Source organism: Pleurodeles waltl, chromosome 6 (genome assembly GCF_031143425.1).
Source record: "Pleurodeles waltl isolate 20211129_DDA chromosome 6, aPleWal1.hap1.20221129, whole genome shotgun sequence".
NCBI classification, from domain to species: domain Eukaryota; kingdom Metazoa; phylum Chordata; class Amphibia; order Caudata; family Salamandridae; genus Pleurodeles; species Pleurodeles waltl.
In genome coordinates, this window is record NC_090445.1 from 729,792,045 (window position 1) to 729,815,748 (window position 23,704).

The 23,704-nt window shown below is 46.4% G+C and overlaps 1 protein-coding gene across 2 annotated transcripts in view; it reads right to left on the reverse strand.

The window, feature by feature from the left end:
* Positions 1 to 7,507: 7,507 nt before the first annotated feature.
* LOC138300212 (restin homolog) overlaps positions 7,508 to 23,704 on the reverse strand; it is an 898,198-nt gene continuing 882,001 nt past the window's right edge. The window contains exon 24 of one of the 2 annotated variants that reach the window (XM_069239250.1): positions 7,508 to 7,969. In XM_069239250.1, the coding sequence (XP_069095351.1) occupies positions 7,933 to 7,969 (37 nt within the window). In that variant the 3' untranslated portion in view covers positions 7,508 to 7,932. The remainder of the gene's footprint in view (positions 7,970 to 23,704) is intronic. The other variant, XM_069239251.1, reaches the window with a different exon arrangement.

Consider the following 23,704-nt stretch of genomic DNA (forward strand, 5'->3'; position numbering starts at 1 on the left):
TGCAAAGAAATAACTGGCCAAAGCTAGAAACGAGACAACAAACAAAACCTATAAGCTCAAGTGGAAGCGCTTCTGTCTTTGGTGCAAATCCTCGAACATCCACCCACTCAAAGCACCGCCAGAGCAGTTTCTTCTGTACTTACTGCACTTAGCAAAATCCAAACGATCTCATTCTTCAGATAAAAGTACACCTGGCTGCGATTTCATGCTTTAGACATACCAATAATGCGCCATCCTTGAGCTTTTGTTGAATTCTTAAACAATTCATCAAGGAACGCTTCAGGTTTTTCCCACTGGTTCGGAATCCCCCGCCAGTGTGTTATCTGAACGTAGTCCTAGGGCAGCTCATGAAGCCACCATCACAGATCTGAACTAAAATATCTTACCTGGAAAACAGCAATACTTTTAGCTCTCACTTCCGCAAGAAGCATGAGCGATGTACCGGCTATCAGCATCAAGAAACCTTTCCTACAGTTCACGACAGAGAGTATTATCCTTAGGACAAACCTAAGTTCATTCAGAAAGTTCCATAGGATTTCCACTTAAATGAACCAGTTGTTCTCAGAACTTTTTTCACAAATCCACAAACACCAGCAGAGACGTCCCTACACTCACTAGATGTCAAAAGATGTCTCAAGTTCTATTTGCACAGGACTCATCACATAAGGAGATCGGACCAACTGTTCCAAGCATATGGAGGTATCAGAAAAGGTCTCTAAGTAACAAAACAAACTATTGCAAGATGGATTGCTACCACTATTCACTATTGTCTTGTGCAGGCTGGTAAATATTTACAAGGCAGAGTAACAGCCCATTGTAATAGGGCCATGGCCACGTCTATAGCTCTCTTTGCAGGAGTGCCAATTCAACACATTTGCAGGGCGGCGACTTAGTCCAGCAGGCACACATTTACAAGACATTATTGCCTGGACAAGAGCCATAAGACGGATACAGCTGAGGGACAGGCAGTGCTACAACAACTCTTTCATTAAGGTGAGCCTCTTTTCTTCTTGTCCCACCATCCGCTAATTGTATTTCTCAAGAGCTATTGTATCTTTAATTTTACTGTATTGCTTGTTATTCTGATTCAAGCATGTGAATCTATGAAAGATCCAATTCTGGAGAAGAAAATTAGTTATTTACCTGTAACTGTAGTTCTCCAGTATTGGTATCTTTCATAGATTCACATGCGACCCACCCTCCTCCCCTTAGAAGCTCCCCTCACTCATGCTACAGGTTAAGGGCACACTAGTGCTCGTAAATCTGAGGGAAACAGCCTCTGTTGGGAGTGTTGTATAGGGTGCTGCCATCCGATTGGTCATATGGCAAGTTTAGTCCTTTTAAAACAATTTAAAAAAAGGAAGTAGATAGGCTATAATGGAAAATCACATTCTGTTTAATAGCCTATGATACTAACATGTACTGCTTTATAAGGTTACCATGGGACTCCCACATCGACGACCGGGAATATTCAAGCATGTGAATCTATTAAAGATACCAATACTGAAGCACTACGGTTACAGGTGAGTAACTTATTTTCTTCCCCTCCTGCAACTTACCCTGCATTTGTGGTGGTTCTTTGTAGTCTGCGCTATCCTGCAATTCCAATGACCAGCTCCTCCAGGTTGACCGCTGCAGCCATCTCCTCCAGCTCATCCAGGTCCTCCTGTAGTGCGGGACTTCCACCTCCAGTCTGTATTGCTGCCTTTCGGTTCCTGGACAGTTTATCCTTAGTCCTGCGCTTGCAATCGTGCCAGCGCTTCTTGCACTCGGTGACACTCCTCTTCACCTCTGCCACGCTGTTGACTTTGTCTACTATTACCTGCCATATTGTGGCTCTCCTACAAACTGGCAATTTGGAGGTGAAGAGCTGGTGTTGGTGGTCCATCACCTCTCTGACCAGGATGTCATGCTCCTCCTCACTAAAGCGACACTTGTGCTTTCTCTTCTCCTTCTCCTGGGACTTTTCTGGATCCTGGCTGGTACTTGGGTGATTCGGGTCTCCCTGTGGTCTCTCCTGGCCTGCAAACTCCATCTTCTCTTTAAACTGCAATTTTTCCTGCTTGTGCATTTTGTTTTGACGCTAATGTGGTAAAAAATGGCGCTAACCTGTTTTGCAACATGTATACGTGCTGCAAAACAGTCCAGCTCCACTTTTGCAGCATTAGCGTCATATTTCCTTAAGGAATGTCAAAGGTCATTTTTTTTTAATTTTTTACATTAACCATTCCTTAGCGCCATTGCACGTCATTTCTTAAAAATGGCACAAGGATGGCGCTAGGGAATGACGTTAACTTGCGTTAAAAAAAAGACACACAACTGCACTAGCGCAGTTCTGCGTAATTTTTTTTAAATAGGGGCCATAGGGTGAATTTACAGAAAATCTGCTCTCATAACTATGGGAAAATCATGAGAAAACAATTTTCTCTCAAACATGATTCATGAGATCCTGGCATGGTAAAATCACCGTAAAACACACCACAATTCCTAAAATTAGTATGGTACCATCAAGAAATGATTTATATTGTAACTAAAATGTATCACACTTTATACGTTCTCCTTTTTGTATCCCTCAAAACCTATTATTCACTACAACACATTTCAGTGGGTTGGTATTAGGTATATTGGTCCCAGGATGCCAGCCAGCACTTCCTGGTAAGGGCTGCCTGACAATCAGATCTCACCATGAGCTCCACCCAGATATACAGAGTTGGTGTTCTGTAAATATCTCAAAAACTACTAAACGGATTTACACTGAGTAACAAAAAGGGCACTTTCAGGACCAACAGCTACCTTTCTGCCAAATTTAGTGTAATTCCATCAAGCGGATCGGGCTGTAGTCGTGTTCAAAATCTCTATGGAAATTAACATAGGGAAAACATGTTTTGGGAAACCCCCCTCTTCCTCAGCCCCCAGTTGACGGATCACCCCTAAACTTTCCAGACATCAGCTGAAGGGCATGTCAAATTTTGAGTAAATTTTGTGAAGATTCACCAACGGGAGCCAAAGATATAGGAAAGTCAAAAAAATTGTTTTTCTATAGAAACTTGCGGCCTGATTTAGATCTTGGTGGCGGGGAGTACTCCATCACAAAAGTGACGGATATCCCATCCACTGTATTACTATCCCATAATATGCTATGAAGATCATAATACAGCGGACGGTATATCCGTCACGTTTGTGAGAAGTAATCCCACAGCCAGGATCTAAATCGGGCTGTAGGTCCTAACTGTAACTACTCAGTGGTGACAGCCACTAGTATATATATATATATATATATATATATATATATATATATATTTTTAATTAATTTTGGCAGGGGGCACTTTGCCTCCTATATAAGCTGACCAGAAGCTCCTTTTCCGCAGCTGCTGAGCGTTGGCATTGTTTGGTATTTTCCATAGTGAATCTTTCACATTTTGGTCTGAGCTATAAAATGTGTCCCGTTTAATACTTGATTGATCCATAAAATAGACTATGATTCGCACAATTAGTGCCATTTTCTGATGTAATAACATGCCAATGCTCCAAAAATCAAAAGCGTGCCCCTAGGGAGGAATGGAACAGCTCATTCACGTCTGGTATTTTTGCGTGAGCCATTTCTGCCTGCAGGGTGTATTTTCCAAAGCGAAGTTGAAACCGTTCCACCCGCTTGTGAATCTTGTGAGAATGTAGGTCTTTATTTTCTTCATCTCTCAAAGTGCCAAATTGCGGGCTTTTCATGAGACAGATATACCGTGTTTTGATGTTTAATTCTCAAAGGTGTGGCCCTCTTGGTTAATACTTGTTCAGGAGTTAGTGGGAGGGCACTGTGCAGAAAGCAAACTGCAGAAGTATTTCCCAGTTACCTACTGCTTCTCTGGCATCTGCCCAAGAAAAAGCTGAACTTCTTCATGTTAATGAGAAATCATTTGCTTTTTTTCCCTGATGTTTGCTGCATAGAGTCTCACCTGTTATATCTCAAAGCACACAAACATGTCACATTAGTTCTTAAAAGATATATAGGCCTTAACTGGGATGCTCCGCCTAGTGACTGTCTAGAAACATTACATATGGCTATATTTACAAGGCCCTGTGGCGCAAGTGCCTTGCTGCGCTGCCCTGCGCCACCGGGAAAGGGCAGAAATGCTTCTGTCCTCTCCCCCTGCGCTGGCACAGAAATTGCTGCCATGCGTGCAAGGGTGCCTGCGTTGTGGAGATGATTGGTTTTGTGCAGGAAGGGACACCTTCCTGCACAAAAGCAATCAATGGAGGCATTTTCCTCCTATGTGGAGTGAGAAATGCAGCACACATTGAAAGAGGGAAAAATGGGGAGAAATAAAGATATTTCTCCCCGTTGCATCACTTGTAACGCCACTCCTGGGGTGGCGTAGGCTTTTGACGCATTCCGAGGTTTACCAAACCTTGTAAACCTGGGAAGGTGTCAAAATCCATGGATGTTGCATGGGAACACCTAAGCAACATCCATAGAAACGCCTACCTGACACAAAGTAAGGGAATGCTGTGGCTTGCGCTGCGTTGCCTTACTCCATTATCTACAAGACCATGAAAAGCCACGCAGAGTGGTTTTGCGTGGCCTTGTAGATATGGGTCAGAAGCCTACATTGCCGGTGCGTCACTAAAAGCGATGCTCCAGCGGCGCAGGCTGCTTGTAAATATGGGCCTGAATTTTTAGCAGTACATCCGGTGGCCTCCCACAAGGGGGCCACAAGAGGAACATGTGATGCATTGGGAACAATTTACAATGCTGCGGTGCAAGTTTCATTTACAAACTCAACAGATTCTTATTGAGTGTAAATTTAACTCTTGCAGTTCACAAAAGTTATTTTCTCACCCGAAAAGCTTTTACTCTCATCGAGGTTTCTATAGGAGTAAATCTTCTCCAGTAAGCCAGGAAGAGGTTCCACGAATTGTGTGAATAACCATACGCTCACCGCTCTCTAAGTGGTCAGAGATATAGTCATGACAAGGCGTGTACATATCTGATTGAGTGTGCCCTGTTCCCCATTTTCTTTTCGGAAGTTGTATTATTTAGAAAAATAGGAAGGAAATAGGCAAGGACTTAATAATGTTCAAAATATCATGTAACAGAGGTAGCAGTGATACACCAGTGGGGAAACTTGATGCTCTAAACATGTGGTTCATGATACAGAGATTAAGGTGGAACAAAAAGAAACAAACTATAGCTTTGGAAAGAAGGGTGGCTGAGTGGAAGGCTACACATAATGTCAGCTATCTACCCCCAGGCAGCACCAACACATTGGATAAATTGGGGGGAAAATAAAAACCAATATAACTAAAAAAAAGTTAGAACTGTTAGTCTGGCATTCACAGGGATGATATGTAGAGATGAAGGAGGGAGGAGTTTTATGTTGGAAACCTCAAAATAGGCCGTATTGTACTGGGTCCTATGTAAGTAGCTTATTAACTTTTCGCAGCATTTAATTTCATTTTTTTTACATAGCACTTTAAAAAAAAAACTTTCTAACTAATAAATATTTTGGTCAACTTCCTTACCATTTAGTTATGTGGGTTGAGGTGAAGAACCTGCCGTCCACGATGTTTCAGCTGTTCATTTATTAATAAGCGTCTCTCCCCTCAAACGACCATCCCCCTCCCCCACACCACCACCCCGCGTCTCTCAGAATAGGCTCACCATTTACCTCTTGGCCAACAAATAAAGGACCCTGATAGGGAGAGGAGTGGCTGAGAGGTCCGACTGTGACATTATGGATGGGGATTGGGGGCGGGTTGTTATTATCTTGTCGCTGCCCCTGCCTTGATTATCTTTTCAGCAGTGTATCATTATTTCTAACTCTCTGTTAGGACCTGATTACTGTCACCACCAAGTCTCTCTGGCCTTTCCCTTGGCACCTGACTCCTGTTCCTTTCCGTCCTCTCACTCCCTGACCTTTTGTTGCTCCTTCCTTCGCACTGGATTACGGCTCTCCACACAAGTTTCCTCCATGAACTGCTCTGTCTTGCCCCATCCTTTTCTTCTCTCTTGCTCTCTCCAGTCTGTCTCAGCTCTGCACTTTGAGGCAGGTGGAGTGCAGCATAAAGAGCTGCACAGGTAATGAAGGTAACAAGAGCACTCCAACAGCCTGAGGGAGGAGGTATCTCTAGCACATGAGAACTCTGTGTAAGGTCGTAGATTTCTTTTATTCTGTTCCTCTGTACTAGTACTTTGTTAGCCTTATACCGATTTTAGGTTTAGCACCTATATAGATTCGACAGTATAATATAGGATAGTACAGAAACAGAGTTGCTGATGTTGCGGAGAGAGAACATATTATCTGAGAGCTAGCGGCTTAAAGTGATCTTTATTTCATAAGGCAAACAGTGCTGATATTCTTAGAGGTAAGTTATGAATTGCAGAGAAGGACTGGCCCAAGGACTGTAAGAGATCTAGGCATTGGTCTGGTTGCTGGCAAAGCTGGGAGCCTAAAATAGGGGCCAATATATGTTTTTGTTGGTATGGGGTTTCTCAGTGATGCTATGATAGCTGCAGAAAAAGTTTGGCCAAGCACCTTAGGAGATTTTGGAGTTAAAATGTAATGTTTGGCTCCCTTCTGTTTTTACCAAACTACTTGTGGGGAGAAGTCCCTTTTACACCCTTTGCTCAACTGCTATGGGTCTAGTTTTACAAAGGCTTTGTTCCCACGCTGACCCCGATGTAGGGTGATTTTAAGACACAAGGGGCATTCTGTAAGTGTAGTTTGCAGGTAGGGGACTGCCACATGCATAAGCTGGGCAATTTGTGCCCAAGTAAAAAAAAAAAGTTGTAAATTTGCACCTGCTGGTTTGCTACCTCTTCCTGATGCAGAGTTGCTACTTTTTGCCGTTCTCGACATTTTTCAGATTATGACTAGCAACCAGCTTTCAGGGAATAAACCTGGAAAATATCTGAGAATTTGATCTTCACATGCAAAATTAAAAAGTGTAAATCAACGTCTTTCTTTTTTTCCCATCCACAGGCAAAATACTTTCGGGAATGAGAAATTCCTTTCTCTACATCTCGCAAATCTGAAGGTCTTAACTTTACCTTCTCACTCTAAACTATGTTTTACACTTATCACTATCATGATTAATTCTCTGACCATTTCAGTATTAGGAATCAGCTGAAGAGGAGTTTGTGGGTGTTAAACTTCCATGGCATTCCCACCGGGAACGAGCTCCTTTCCCTTGAGGAGGTGGTTTCCCCGCATAGAAAACTCCATTAGAGGAAAACATTGTACGGGTTCGGAAACAACGTTTGGGAAATACAAACACTTAGTTTTCACCCGTAAAAGAAGCTATTTTACACATGTAAGTTAAATTTACAAATGCAAATAACTCTGTGATGCAGACCCTATCTTTTCTATCCTCTCCCGACAGGTGAAGTATGGCCAGGGTGGATTATGTTTGGACTATTTTTAATGAGATTCATATGTTTAGTTATTACACTGAGATTCGAATCTTTCAATGTACAACTTTTTAAAAAAAAATAATGAATTTGTAGCATCGATCTAGTAAAGTTTTGGTTTCTGTGTTTATTGAGGCGTACATGAGATGAGCTCGCACCATAAGTCAATGCCTTACAAGCAACTTAGAAGAACATATGGGGAGGAGAGAAGACTGAATGGCACTACAGAAGAAGGCCTCTCCATTGAGAAGTGAGAGACACACACTACCTGACATTGGTGAGGACAGAGTGCGATTCGACAATCACCAATTCCCGTGATACACTTGTAATGATAGGCGTGGTAATCAAGCCTTACACCGCCCACATGGACAAAAAAGGATGTATTTTCTTCACTGTAATTTCAAGCACTAGTCAGTAGTGCGTCCTTCAGGTGCTTTGCAGCACACAGCATTTTTCATTAGCGTTCCTTTTTTTTCTTCGATCTCTCCAAGTGTCTGTTGCCTCTATCCACCAGGTCATCTTGGAGTTCAGGCATGTCCCTTAGTGGTTCTGATTTCTGCCATGCTGTGAACAATGAAAGGAACATATCAAACGTTAGTGGCATTACATTGGCAGGCTATTTAAATGAAGTTGACATGGATGCAGAACTGCTTTTGATATTTTAAAGATGACGATCACCAGTGTGTCATTCACTCCCTGTCTTTCTGTGGATTGGCCATTTGTTAGGCCATTCACTGGAATCTACAACATTAAGAAGAGTTCCAAGGCCTGAAGCACCACAGCACTGTTTATTCTTACCATATACCAACCTCAACAGACCCGTCCATCCAATCCATTGCCCTCCTTCATGCGAGAACAGTGGTAGTGCGTAGAGGAACTACTGGGGAGGTGTCACTTCTGAGTGATAAATTATATACATTTAGGTTTGTAATTCACGCCCTGGCTCGTTCCCATTCTTAACTCGTGGGTGGCCCAGCCACCCATTGGCGGGGCCAGAAACTGCTTCTGTAGTGCTTGTCTATTAGCATCTCCTACCATGCAGTAGTAAACAGTGTTCGGTGCCTGCAAGCAGGAATTCTGAAGTGCTGGGGTGGGTGGCGAGTGTCATGCAACATTAACCACGCTGTTCATTTAGCTGAATTAAACATTTAAACATTAATCTCACAAAGTTTCTTTCCATAGTGCAAATTTTCTTTCTCCCTTGCTTAGAGAAACTTGCTAACACACAACGCACAACCATACCAGGTAACTGTAATTAACAGAGATGTTTCTTTGACAAGGTAGCGAGGATCACAGGCAGAAACCTTCAACTGATTAGTGCGAAATCACAACACTGTGGATTTTGAAAAAACTCACACCAATCAGATTACAGGAAAAGCTAACTGTTATACTAATCCCTAATGTTTAAACGTTTTTAGAATTAAATCCCTAATGCACAACCTCCACCATGCCTCCCGCTTGAATGAGGCTGATCGATGTGATGAAGCAATTCCCAAGACTATTACCAATTTGGGTTTGAGGACGGAGGAGGCCATTCTTCTATGGGCACATAGAGGTTGAAAGGTCAGAAGCACGAGTGGGAGCAGGGGAGCTAAGAGGTGGTAATAAAGGTGGTGGGACTACAAGCTTGAGTAAACTGTCATGTGTGAAGAGACAGCCTTCACCAAGTGGTGGTGGTGGATGCAAGGCCGTGGGGGAATCTGTATTCTATTCCAATGTGACAAATTGATAGAGATGCTCATTTTACACTGCTGGGCAGCCTGTCTGATGTTTGCAGGCAGTGGTGGAGTTTGATCAGGGTTTCGTGGGTGGAATATAGTGGTAAATTTGAGACCCATTTCTAGGCGGTAAGTGGAGGAGAGATGGAGAAATTAGAGTAAATTGTTACCACAGTCCAATTCGCAGAGGCCTAGGGCAGGTATTAGTTGATTAGAGCCAGAAATCACACAAGAGTGTATGCTCCATGGTGACCACGGTGGGGTGGTTCCTTGTTTGTGGATAGAAACAGATAAACATATGGCATGGGTTCATGGATTGCTGCTCGGTCTCAGAGGATTGAGTTTAGGATCCTGCAACTTCTCAGGCCAGGCAATGTGATGAACCGTATACCTGGGCTCTCAAGATCATCCTTTAAATAAATCAAATATAGTGCCCTACTTGCAAGATTGTTTTTGCTCTCTTTCCTTACCAAGACACAGCTGGTAGTATAATGTACCACCTAAATGCCGTCTTCTGATACAAAACTACATTGAGCTGCGCAGTCGCATCTTTGATTTCAGTAAAGGTTCTACTTCTCATATCCTGCATTAATTTGTATGGTTTCCTTTCTTGGGCTGTTTTGTTGCAGACTGCTTCCGTTTTGTCCTTATCCCAACAGAACTGTATACCATCATGCAGCTTTTTTGAAATATCATCCAAAAGCTTCTGGTGACCACCATCGCTTTCCAGGAATTCAGAAAGTGTTGAGCATTATTAGTTGCATAGATTTGTTTGCTTGTTGCTTCTACCCTTAATTATTCCTTAACATACAAAAATCCCTGGTGTTGTGTCTCCTCTCCCCTCTCATGCCCATATTTCCCCTTCTTTGTCACTGGAAGAATCTTAGGGGCATATTTATGATACCTGTAGCACCACCTTGCGCCACATTTGGGGTAATTTTTTTGATGAAAATGTGGCATTAAGGTGGCATTTCCCACCCGCCATATTTCCAAAGGGGCGCAATGCAAGCATTGCACCACTTTGTAAACCCTTGCACCACATTTTGCCTGCACCAGGCATAATGTATGCAAGGGGGGCGTTCCCACATATGGAGGCCCAATAAATGGCACAGTGAAATTTACTAAATTTCACTGCGCCATTTTTAGTGTAATTATTAACGCCTGCCTAAGGTAGGCGTTAAGATGACGCTCCCACTGAACATAATGGGCCTCCCTGTGCTTCGTTGTATTAGCACCATCATTTATGGTGCTAATCCAGCAAAACCCCACATTAACGCCATAAATTATGATGCTTATGTGGACACGACTGCCATGGTGCGCCGTATTATAAATACGGCGCACACATGGTGTCGTAAGGGGGACACAATGGGGAGCTAGTGAAGTGGCACATCATTCATGAATATGCCCCTTAGTGCTTTAGTGTGCCTCCTCCTTTTATATGCGGTTAGCATTTGGGAGGGTCGGCTGCTAGGTGTCCCTGTGAATTGTTGCTTGTTTTGGAAATTATGATTAAGTGACAGAGAGGAAAGAGGACAGCTTCAGTTATGGAGTAAGAGCTATCTATATTGCTTTCAAAGTTGACTGTATGTTTAGCCCAGGAAAAAGCGAGACAGTCGATCCAAGGGGTAACAAGATTTGTAATGGGTTGTTTTGGGTGCAGGGAGGAAGTGACAAATCCATTTGATCTTGTTTCTGTGATGGGAAGTTTTGGCCATCAAAAATCATACGTGTTTTCCTGGATGTATCTGTTTCAGACATCCATTTTAAAGATTAACATATTTCCATATGACACTGAAAATGTCTTGGTTTTGATGAAGATTGATCTTTAAATCAAACACTCAAATGCAGAGGGGGGAAATGCTTGCAATTTGTGTAACCACTGGCAATTGCTCAGAGTAGCATTGCAACCCATCTTTCTTTTGCCCACCATGCCACCTCAGTTTGGACCCAGTCTTATGAAAATTAGTCATGGCCCTGCTCCAATAGGAACTGTCAAGCCTGAACTGCCAGGCAAGGTCGTCACCTTTGATCTTTAAGTCACTGTGCCTGTATATCATTGGAACAACGTTGCTAAGTTTCCCACTATGAATGTCCCTATTTGTAAGTAAAGAGATTTTTAATAAAACATTTAGGGGGTGATTCTGACCGCGGCGGACGGCGGTCGCCGCCCGCCAAGCGGTTCCCGCCGAAAGACCGCGGCGGTCATTCTGGCTTTCCCACTGGGCTGGCGGGCGACCGCCAAAAGTCCGCCCGCCAGCCCAGCGGGAAACACCCTTCCCATGAGGAAGCCGGCTCAGAATGGAGCTGGCGGAGTGGGAAGGTGCGACGGGTGCAGTTGCACCCGTCGCGAATTTCAGTGTCTGCAAAGCAGACACTGAAATTCTTTGTGGGGCCCTCTTACGGGGGCCCCACGACACCCCATACCGCCATCCTGTTCCTGGCGGGTGAACCGCCAGGAACAGGATGGCGGTATGGGCTGTCAGAATCCCCATGGCGGCGCAGCAAGCTGCGCCGCCATGGCGGATTCCCATGGGCAGCGGAAAGTCGGCGGTACACCGCCGGCTTTCCGCTTCTGGCCGCGGCTGTACCGCCGCGGTCAGAATGCCCGGCGGAGCACCGCCAGCCTGTTGGCGGTGCTACCGCCGACCTCCGCCATGGCGGTAATTACCGCCAGGGTCAGAATGACCCCCTTAATCTATAATGAAGATACACCTGAAGATACAAGAATGAGCAGGAAACATCACAGATTTAGAAAATTGGAGATCATAACATTGTCACATCACACTCGTCTTGTTGATACTTCTTTGTATCAAATAACATTGAAGATGTTGCAAGCTCAAGAGGCAGACGCACACTGCATCAAACAATATATGGTTAAGGTTGCTGCAGACTGAAGTATTTGGAGAGACTAAATTGAACATCTAATGCAGACAGTGTGTTACCAGGGACTTGTTGTGGGGCCCTTGATATTTTTAGCATTTTGTTTTAATTTATTATGTGTTTGTACACACTGCAATGTCTGCATTAGGGACTAGTTATGGTTAGGTAGCAGACTGCCTTGAATTAATTGCTGCTGTTGCAGACATGCAGCAGCCAGAGGATAGAGCTAGCCTATAGGCCTCCCTTGCCTTTCCTTCTGAAGACGGCAAGGCCCCCAGCAGACTTTCTCATAGGGGAAACAGACCAATTTGCTACTCTGAAGTCACTTCCAATGTCCGCATTCCATCTGGAAATTGTGTATAAAAGTGTGACTCAAGCCTTCCCATGTTGTTCTAGTTCTAAACTTATACTTTGACCAAAGAAAGGGATACTCTCACAGAGCTGCTGTGATCCAGGGCTGGTACTGCTGAAAGGCTCCTGAAGTTAAGAGGACATCATCTAAAGTCTGTGCATCGTGCAAGACAGCTATGGGTCTGCTTGAGACCTGGGTGCCTACCTTCTGAGAAGAAAAAGATGCAGCCGGACCCACAGGAGTTATGTGATGGAGGAAGACAAGCCAGCTGCAGAGTCCAAGACAGGTGCAGCAAAGGAGAAGTGTACTGCTGTGGGAGGATGCCTGGAGTTGACCCAAGTGTGCACAACAGTATGCAAGCAGATATGAGCAAGATAAGCAAAAACATAAACATTTGTTATTTTAGGTTTTTATTTTGCTGATATTTTTCGTTGCATACTGTTGCAGTTTTGCTGGATTGTGCTATTTTGTTCTTATCACGTTCTGTTGCTTCTTCACAGCACATTCGTTTAAAGTTTCAGTAAAAAATACCACTGCCAGCATTATTAACATACCTCCTCTACAGCTCAACCGTCTTATATGATAACACTAAAACCATATCAGCCAATGCCCTAAAAAAGCATCTCCCAATCTCAGAATATGCAATGTGGCCCTATGAACTATGCACATAAATGTAATGTTCCTCGCAGTGAGCCATTGTAGGGTCTTCAGCACTGGAGGAACGTACTTTCAATTTTAATAAATATTCATGCTGCACAGGTCTGTATGTGTGCAGATAATGAAGGTCTTTGAAGGACTGCACTAGATAGGTGTTGTTTCTGCAATCAAATTGCACGGACACAAGTACAATAAGAGCAATGAAAGAAACACAATATAGTATGTGGTAACCACTAAATACAGAAGAAACAGTTTCACAAAATGAAATTCTTTGAACTTCTATTAACAGACTGGAGTAAATTAAAATGCCAAGGGTTTTTAACAAGTATTAGGGAGCGGCTCAGGATAATGGCACATAGAAACCAAACAAAGCGGGATACTCCAAAGTGGAAAGTTTGTTTTGTGCAACCTTTCTGGCAAATAAGAAATAGTGGACGGGGTTGATAACTGCAGAACATTCTAACAGAAGATTGCACCAATACTGCCTCGTACACTAGGTGCTGTTTTTGTCCGGCAATGATGTCACAACACTTGCTCATGCCACATCAAAAGTCCGTCCGAAATGGATCCAAAGTGTTCTTGATTTGAACAACGGGGCTTTTGGGGGGAGCCGACCTGGGGCGGTCTCCCCACTGGTGTCTTTGAGAAATGGAGCAGCCTGGAGGCTGCTTGGGCTATGGCGGGACTTACGGGTATATAATCCGACATTTTGTATGGTGTGCCACCATTTTAATTGGATGACACAGTAGCTGGCATAGGAGCGGGGGGAGGGGGAGACACACCTCACAAACCTCTTTTAGTTCAATTTCTCTGTACTTGTATTTGGCTGGAGTCGGAGTTCAGAGCAGCCACAGCACAGCGTGTATACTGGATGGCAGGGGAGGATGAAATAAGGCAGGCCATGCGCGTGCACGAAGAAGCCAGTTGGCCTTGAGCTTCTAACCGAAGGCGTGCGTCCTTCAGTGCGGCCGCTGAGGCGCACTGCTGTTGTGGTTGCAGCAGCGTACGCATTTTCGCAACCACACCCTTGAGACATCGTGTGAGAGGTAAGTGTCCGCGTCATAGCAGCAGGAGCAGCATGTGAGAGCCCGGAGGGGCTTATGATCCTTTGCCTGAAGAGAAGGCGGGCCCTGGGCAGCCAGCTGGACTACCGGGGGACTATCATCGTTATACATACGGCAGCACGGATGCGGCCTGGGAAGGTAGGCTCAAGGCGGCCGTCAACATCCCAGCTCAGTCACATCGGATATGAAAGGGAAAGTGGGCAGGTTACAGCCCCTCAGCGCCCTCCGACAGTGGCTGGACTACCACAGGTGAGCTTTCAATGTGTGGATGATGAGCAGCCTGGCCATCCGTGGGCTGTCAGGAGTGTTGGCTCCCAGTCAGGATACCGCAAAAACCACAGCACCGAGACCACCCTCATCGCCTGCACCAACGACATCAGGACCGGGCTTGACAAAGGTGAAACCGTTGCCCTCATCCTCCTCGACCTCTCCGCAGCCTTCAACACCGTATGTCACCAAACCCTTTGCACACGCCTCTTTGACGCCGGAATTCGCCACAGAGCCCTGGACTGGCTCACCTCCTTCCTCTCCGAAAGAACACAAAGAGTTTGCCTCCCACCGGTCCGGTCAAAGGCCACCAAGACCATCTGCGGATTCCCCAGGTTTCCTCACTCAGCCCCACCCTCTTCAATATCTACATGGCTCTGCTCGCCAACATTGTCCGATCCCACAGCCTCAACATCATCTCCTACGCAGACGACACTCCGCTCATCCTCTCCCTCAAAAGGAACGCCGCAACCGCCAAGAACAACCTCCACACCCGGACTCCTCACTATCGCCAACTGGATGACAGCAAGCCACCTCAAGCTGAATTAAGAAAAGACCGAGATCATCATCTTTGGCCCCAACAAGTCAGCATGGGACGACTCCTGGTGGCCGGCCACCCTGGGGTCACCCCCAATGCCCACCACCCATGCACGCAACCTCGGCTTCATACTAGACTCTTCACTCTCAATGACCCAGCAAGTCAACGCCATCTCCTCCCCATGCTTCAACACCCTTTGAATGCTCCGCCAGACCTTTAGGTGGATTCCAGTGGAAACCAGAAGAACGGTCACCCAAGCCCTTATTAGCAGCAGACTGGACTACGGCAACGCCCTCTACGCGGGAACAACGGCCAAGCTCCAGAAAAAACTCCAGCGCATCCAGAATGCCTCAGCACGTCTCATCCTCAACCTCCCTCGCCACGAACACATCTCTGCCTATCTCAGGGACCTCCACTGGCTACCCGTCAACAAAGGATCGGCTTCAAAATCCTAATCCACGCTCGCAAAGCTCTCCACGACACCGGACCGGCCTACCTCAACAATCGACTAAACTTCCACAGCCCGACACGCCAGCACTGCTCCGCCAACCTCACCCTCACAACAGTCCCTCGCATTCACCGTACCACAACCGGCGGCAGATCCTTCTCCCACCTTGCCGCCAAAACCTGGAACTCCCTCCCCGCCAACCGACGTAAGACCCAGGACCTCTTGACCTTCAGGAAGCGCATGAAGACCTGGCTCTTCGAGCAGTAGCACCCCCCCAGCGCCATGAGACCCTTACGGGTGAGTAGTAGTACTGTGCTGGATTATGAAGCAGTAGAAGAAGACAGTTTAGAAGAGGGCGAGGTGTGTGAGAAGGAAGCACCACAGTTGATGGATGAGGCAAAATGGTGGGATAGGGATGACAGGGAGGGGGCCGGAGTGGCATCTGATGCTGTTTTTCATGTACTGCAGGATCAAAGCATTCCCAAACGGGATGGCAGTCGCAGGGGAGTACGCAAAGTCCAGTCACTGGCAAGGCGGCAGAGTCACGAGCGGCCACCGACCTTGACACCAGGTAAGAGTACACAGGGGGATAAAAAGGCAATGATTTCAGTGGCAGTGGAAGCCATGAAACAAAGTAGGGAAGGTGCAGCTTGCCTTTGAAAGGGAAGGTATTTGGCGGACGTTGGGGTGGGGACAGATAAAATAGCTTTGGATGGGGCAAGGACAACACAGGCTAAAGGCGACATGGTGGCTATGGAGGGGAATAGTGCAACAACAGAAACGGGGTCACAGGTGACAAAAGACGGGAATGGGAAGGAGGACAAGGCAGATGGAGTTGCAAGCAAGGATGGCAAGTTTAAGAAGCTCCATGGGAGCGTCGAACATTTGATGTTATCAACTAAAGAAAGGATATGGAAGGGGGAGTACATTGAAATGTTAAAGCTACTCCACGGACAACTAAGATCAAAGGAGGGTTCAAAGTAGAAAGAGGTTTAGCTGTCAACACGTCCTAAATTGCCAGTGACCATAGAAAATTGGACAGCTTTCTTAATATTTGCCAGTGTTTACTGCGAAAGGTACCCAGAGAGGTCACTGGCATGGCTGAGGTACATGGACGTAATCAGAAAGGCACAAGTAAATTATGGAGGTTACACCTGAATTCAATACGATGAGTTTCAGGCCTGTATGGCGGTGGATCCTGAGGTGCAATGGGAGGAAATTGACATGGGTCTATGGCAGCATACCGTGGGCCCTGCAAAATTTGGCAAGACCATAGATACTGCCAGTGGCTTGCCCATAGCCTATCACCGCTTTCGGGAGTGTCCCACTTGAGGGGGGTGGGTTCTGCAGCCAAAGGATAGTGTACAAACCAGGGAAGCAGGAGTGTACAAGGCGGGATGTGCTGGGACTTTGACAAGGGTCTCTGCACCAGAGAATATTGCTATTTTAGCCATGAATGCTCAAAAAGCTCAGGCCGGCATGCCCTTGTCAACTGCTATTGGGGAGCGAACAGTACAGGGGGTGGGTGGGTGTCATGGAGTCAGTGACAGTCACAAACAGGTAATTTTGGGGCACAGCAATTTAACCCCACCTCTTCCCAGAGGGAGGGAAGAGGGTCTCCGGGACCTGAGGGAAAGAGTTCCTATGCGATTAATCTGGATAGGCTCAACTTCTGACTGGGACGGTACGACAAAGCTGATGACGCGGCACTGCTCCAGAAGGGGATCACATGGAGGTTCAGATTAGGGTACACAGGGCTTTGGGGGCGACGTTGGACGGTCAATCTCAGGTCGGCAGGAACACACAGGCAGGTGGTATGGGACAAGTTGAGTGAGGAAGTGAGAGAAGGACGTCTGGCGTGCCCTTTTTCAGATTGGCCATTGCCAAATCTGATAATCTCTCCTATAAGGGTGGTGCCTAAGAAAGGGCATGGACAGTTTTGCTTGATGTTTGCTGCGGGTAAACCCTGACATTTTTGGGCATTCAATATGAATACGCCTGGTATGTGGACAAAGCGCTGCCTATGGGTTGCTCCATATCATGCGCATTGTTTGAGTGCTTCAGCACATTTCTGCAGTGGGCATTTTCTGTACGGTCAGGGCATGAGTTGGTGACACACTATTTAGATGACTTCTTTATGGTGGGGCGGCCCAACTCGCTGCAGTATCGGAGAGCTTTAGAACAATTTCAGATGATTATGGGTGACTTGGGGTTCGCTTTGGCCCCTGAAAAAACAATGGGCCCCAGTACAACGTTGTAATTTTTAGGGATTGAAATTGACTCATCGAGGATGGAGGCCGCCTGCCAGGTGACAAAACTGAGGCAATGTTGAGGTTGTTGAGTGACATGTTAGGTAGGCAGAAGGTGACATTACGGGACATTCAGGTTTTGCTTGAACAATTGAACTTTTTCTTGTATAGTGGCGCGGCGGGATGGATGTTCTGTAGGCAACTGGGCTTGTCTTTGACGGGAGGACACTTGCCGCTCCATCGTGTGTGTTTGACAGCGGGGGTGAAGGAGGACCTCAGGATGTAGAACCATTTTTGGAAGTCTTTAATGGGGTCCCTTTATGGGTGTGGGGGGGAGCAGGAATGGGATTCACAGATATTCTCTGATGCGGCAGGAGGGATAGGTTTTGATATCTACTGGCAGTGCAGGTGGTGCGCGCAGGAGTGGCTAGTGAACTAGAAAAGGGGAGGGAGGAGTATTGCCTTTCTCAAATTCTTTCTGCTGGTGTGGCACTGCTACTCTGGGGGCAGGAGTTGGCCCACAAGAAAGCACTTTTCAGGATTGACAATATGACAGTGGTGTATGTGGTTAACCGCTAGTCGGCGAGAGATGAGCAAGTGTCCAAGCTGCTCTGGGTATTTGTCCTCTTGTGTCACAGACATGACATTGCATTTAGGGCGAGGCAAGTGCCTGGTGTGGCAATGACATTGCAGATGCTTTGTCTTGTTCACAGTGGGTGCGTTTCCTTAGGTTGGTCACAGACCTCTAGCTGGCGGAAGTGTTGATGCCTCCAAATTGGTGGACCATAGGAGACAAAGGATGCTGCAGCTGGTGACGAACTCATTGGCAGTCTCCACATGGTTAGTCTACTAGCAAGCATGGAGTGAATTCTCACAGAGTGAGGCATGTAGGTGGCAGCAGGAATGGAAGAGAGCAGAGGATGTAGTCCAGTTTATTCTGATGCTTATCGAGAAGGGTCAATCTAGGGTGATGATAGCAGGGAAGCTGGTGGGCATTGCCTTTATGGGGAAGCTCCTTTGGGGTAATCCTCCTTTGGGCGGGGAGTTGGGGACCAGGATACTTGAAGGGTGGGCTAGGGAGGTGGGTCATAAAGTGAAGGTGAGGAGGCCGGTGTTGTTAAAGATATTGGCAGAACTGGTGCCCAAACTGGGGTTGGTCTGTTTTGACAGTCCTGAAGTTTTGCTTTTCAGGCATGTTTTACTTTGATGGCATGGGTGTTTTTCGGGGCATTTACGGTCTCAGAAATCTTTGGAGGGAAAGGTAGGCAAGCACTTTTCTTGAGTGACGTCCACTTGGGGGGAGAAGTACTGTGGATTTGGGTTTATAAGTCAAAGACTGATCAGACTGGGTAGGGGTAAGCATTTTTTTACGGCCATACCTGGTAAGTCCCCTTTGCCCCATACAGTGAGGTAGGAGGTTATCATTTTTGGAGAGGTGAGCCATCCGATATAGTCTTGATGCATGGGGACCACAAACCAGTCACAGCCTTTCAATTATTGTTTATTCTTCGCCAGGCAGTAGCTGTATTGGGCCTTAATCCTGCAGATTTTGGCACACATTTTCTCCACATTGGCTTAGCTACAGAAGAGGGTGGCAGGGCAGGAGTAGGGAGCGCCTAATGAAGGCGGGTTTCGGATTGTGTGCAATGCTATGTGCACAAGGATGAAGATGAAGTATAGCTATGTTGTTTGGTGCTTTCCAGAAAACCCAGTGCTATCGATTTGGTTGGTGGGGCACTCCTTAATCAAATAGGCAAGCGGACAAGCACAGAAAGGATGGCAGGGGTGTGATCTAGGTTTAAATTTGGTGCCTTTAGCTTGCAATGGCATGGTAAAGGGTTTATGACATGGTCTGAATTGTTACCAGCCTTGAATGGGTGGATAGTGAAGAGGTGGTGTCCTGATTTGTTGCTGATTCATTTGGGGGAAAAATGACCTAGAAGCAAGAGAGTTTCCAGCTGATGAAGGATAAGAAAAGAGATCTTCTAGAAATCCTGCAGTTTTGGTCATGTTGCCATGTGATTTGGACCGCTTTTGTTCCAGGAGGCGCAGAGACTTGGGGCTAATGAAAGGGCACAAAAGAAGATTAATAAGATGAAATGTGTTGCCAGGAAAAAAGGGATCACAGCTTTGGAACATACAGACCTTCGCTTACAGAATGAGGCATTCCTTAGAGGAGATGGTGACCATCTGCCCTTTATGGGCATGGAGCTATACCTGTTGCATATTAAGGATTGTTTGTATAGTTTGTTTGGAGAATCGTTTTAGAGTCTGGAGTCTGGGCTAAAGGGGAGGTGGGGTGGGAGGGCAGAAAAAAAACTCTGACCTTTTTCTGAGTGGCGGGACAGAGTCCAGTTCACTTTATTTGCAGGGTATTAAGCTTTAAAGTGGCAGCCCAGATAAAAGGAGAAGAGTACTGGTCTATGCCTGGATGAGCCAGTTTGTTCAATGTTCAGCTTGAAGTTATGGTAGTTACTGGGTTATTGGCAGGTGAGAGGAGAATTTCAGGATTGCAGGAAAGGAAGCAGGAGGTGGGGTTGTGGTGGGGGGAGTTGTAGAGGTATATGATTGTATAGTGAGGTCATTAGTTTTGTGAAGGCAAAGGCCTAGTGTAGGAAAGTACCATCTTGCCTGGCATGTTACCCCCATTTTTCACTGTATATATGTTGTTTTAGTTGTATGTGTCACTGGGACCCTGGTAACCCAGGGCCCCAGTGCTCATAAGTGTGCCTGAATGTGTTACCTGTGTAGTGACTAACTGTCTCACTGAGGCTCTGCTAATCAGAACCTCAGTGGTTATGCTCTCTTATTTCTTTCCAAATTGTCACTGACAGGCTAGTGACCATTTTTACCAATTTACATTGGCTTACTGGAACACCCTTATAATTCCCTAGTATATGGTACTGAGGTACCCAGGGTATTGGGGTTCCAGGAGATCCCTATGGGCTGCAGCATTTCTTTTGCCACCCATAGGGAGCTCTGACAATTCTTACACAGGCCTGCCACTGCAGCCTGAGTGAAATAACGTCCACGTTATTTCACAGCCATTTTACACTGCACTTAAGTAACTTATAAGTCACCTATATGTCTAACCTTTACCTGGTAAAGGTTGGGTGCAAAGTTACTTAGTGTGAGGGCACCCTGGCACTAGCCAAGGTGCCCCCACATTGTTCAGAGCCAATTCCCTGAACTTTGTGAGTGCGGGGACACCATTACACGCGTGCACTACATATAGGTCACTACCTATATGTAGCTTCACCATGGTAACTCCGAATATGGCCATGTAACATGTCTATGATCATGGAATTGCCCCCTCTATGCCATCCTGGCATTGTTGGTACAATTCCATGATCCCAGTGGTCTGTAGCACAGACCCTGGTACTGCCAAACTGCCCTTCCTGGGGTTTCACGGCAGCTGCTGCTGCTGCCAACCCCTCAGACAGGCAGCTGCCCTCCTGGGGTCCAGCCAGGCCTGGCCCAGGATGGCAGAACAAAGAACTTCCTCTGAGAGAGGGTGTGACACCCTCTCCCTTTGGAAAATGGTGTGAAGGCAGGGGAGGAGTAGCCTCCCCCAGCCTCTGGAAATGCTTTGTTGGGCACAGATGTGCCCAATTCTGCATAAGCCAGTCTACACCGGTTCAGGGACCCCTTAGCCCCTGCTCTGGCGCGAAACTGGACAAAGGAAAGGGGAGTGACCACTCCCCTGACCTGCACCTCCCCTGGGAGGTGTCCAGAGCTCCTCCAGTGTGCTCCAGACCTCTGCCATCTTGGAAACAGAGGTGCTGCTGGCACACTGGACTGCTCTGAGTGGCCAGTGCCACCAGGTGACGTCAGAGACTCCTGCTGATAGGCTCCTTCAGGTGTTAGTAGCCTTTCCTCTCTCCTAGGTAGCCAAACCCTCTTTTCTGGCTATTTAGGGTCTCTGTCTCTGGGGAAACTTTAGATAACGAATGCAAGAGCTCATCCGAGTTCCTCTGCATCTCTCTCTTCACCTTCTGATAAGGAATCGACTGCTGACCGCGCTGGAAGCCTGCAAACCTGCAACATAGTAGCAAAGACGACTACTGCAACTCTGTAACGCTGATCCTGCCGCCTTCTCGACTGTTTTCCTGCTTGTGCATGCTGTGGGGGTAGCCTGCCTCCTCTCTGCACCAGAAGCTCCGAAGAAATCTCCCGTGGGTCGACCGAATCTTCCCCCTGCAACCGCAGGCACCAAAAAGCTGCATCACCGGTCCCTTGGGTCTCCTCTCAGCACGACGAGCGAGGTCCCTCGAATCCAGCGACTCTGTCCAAGTGACCCCCACAGTCCAGTGACTCTTCAGCCCAAGTTTGGTGGAGGTAAGTCCTTGCCTCACCTCGCTGGGCTGCATTGCTGGGAACCGCGACTTTGCAGCTACTCCGGCCCCTGTGCACTTCCGGCGGAAATCCTTTGTGCACAGCCAAGCCTGGGTCCACGGCACTCTAACCTGCATTGCACGACTTTCTAAGTTGGTCTCCGGCGACGTGGGACTCCTTTGTGCAACTTCGGCGAGCACAGTTTCACGCATCCTCGTAGTGCCTGTTTCTGGCACTTCTCCGGGTGCTACCTGCTTCAGTGAGGGCTCTTTGTCTTGCTCGACGTCCCCTCTCTCTTCAGGTCCAATTTGCGACCTCCTGGTCCCTCCTGGGCCCCAGCAGCGTCCAAAAACGCCAAACACACGATTTGCGTGTAGCAAGGCTTGTTGGCGTCCTTCCGGCGGGAAAACACTTCTGCACGACTCTCCAAGGCGAGAGGGATCCGTCCACCAAAGGGGAAGTCTCTAGCCCTTTTCGTTCCTGCAGAAACCTCAGCTTCTTCTGTCCAGTCGAAGCTTCTTTGCACCCGCAGCTGGCATTTCCTGGGCATCTGCCCATCTCCGACTTGCTTGTGACTTTTGGACTTGGTCCCCTTGTTCCACAGGTACCCTAGATTGGAAATCCACAGTTGTTGCATTGCTGGTTTGTGTCTTTCCTGCATTATTCCTCTAACACGACTCTTTTGTCCTTAGGGGAACTTTAGTGCACTTTGCACTCACTTTTCAGGGTCTTGGGGAGGGTTATTTTGCTAACTCTCACTATTTTCTAATAGTCCCAGCGACCCTCTACAAGGTCACATAGGTTTGGGGTCCATTCGTGGTTCGCATTCCACTTCTGGAGTATATGGTTTGTGTTGCCCCTATCCCTATGTTTCCCCATTGCATCCTATTGTAACTATACATTGTTTGCACTGTTTTCTAAGACTATACTGCATATTTTTACTATTGTGTATATATATCTTGTGTATATTTCCTATCCTCTCACTGAGGGTACACTCTAAGATACTTTGGCATATTGTCATAAAAATAAAGTACCTTTATTTTTAGTATAACTGTGTATTGTGTTTTCTTATGATATTGTGCATATGACACTAGGTGGTACTGTGGTAGCTTCACACGTCTCCTAGTTCAGCCTAAGCTGCTCTGCTAAGCTACCATTATCTATCAGCCTAAGCTGCTAGACACCCTATACACTAATAAGGGATAACTGGGCCTGGTGCAAGGTGCAAGTACCCCTTGGTACTCACTACAAGCCAGTCCAGCCTCCTACATTGGTTGTGCAGTGGTGGGATAAGTGCTTGAGACTACTTACCACTCTTGTCATTGTACTTTTCATAAGAGAAAAATATACAAAACAAGGTCAGTGTATATACACATAGCCAAAAAGTTTTGCATTTCCTCTTTTCACTCTTTTCTAAGTGCTGAAAAGTACTCCTAAACTTTCAAAAAGTTCTTAAAAGTTTAAAAAGTTTTTTTCTGTCTTTCCAAAAAGTTCTGAAAACTTTTTTCTCTTTTTCTATCACTTTAACTCTCTCTAAATAATGTCTGGCACAGGCAAAAATGTTGAACTGTCCAAACTTGCATATGATCACCTTAGCTGGAAAGGAGCAAGGAGTCTCTGCATAGAGAGAGGTTTGAGTGTAGGGAAGAATCCTTCCTTAGAACTGTTAATTAATATGCTTAGAGTACAGGATAAGGCCATAAGTGCCCAATCTGGTGAAAAAGTAGCTAATGGTTCTCAATCTGATCCAGGGACTCCCCCAGGAAAAGGTTCAGGAAAGAAACTTCTCAG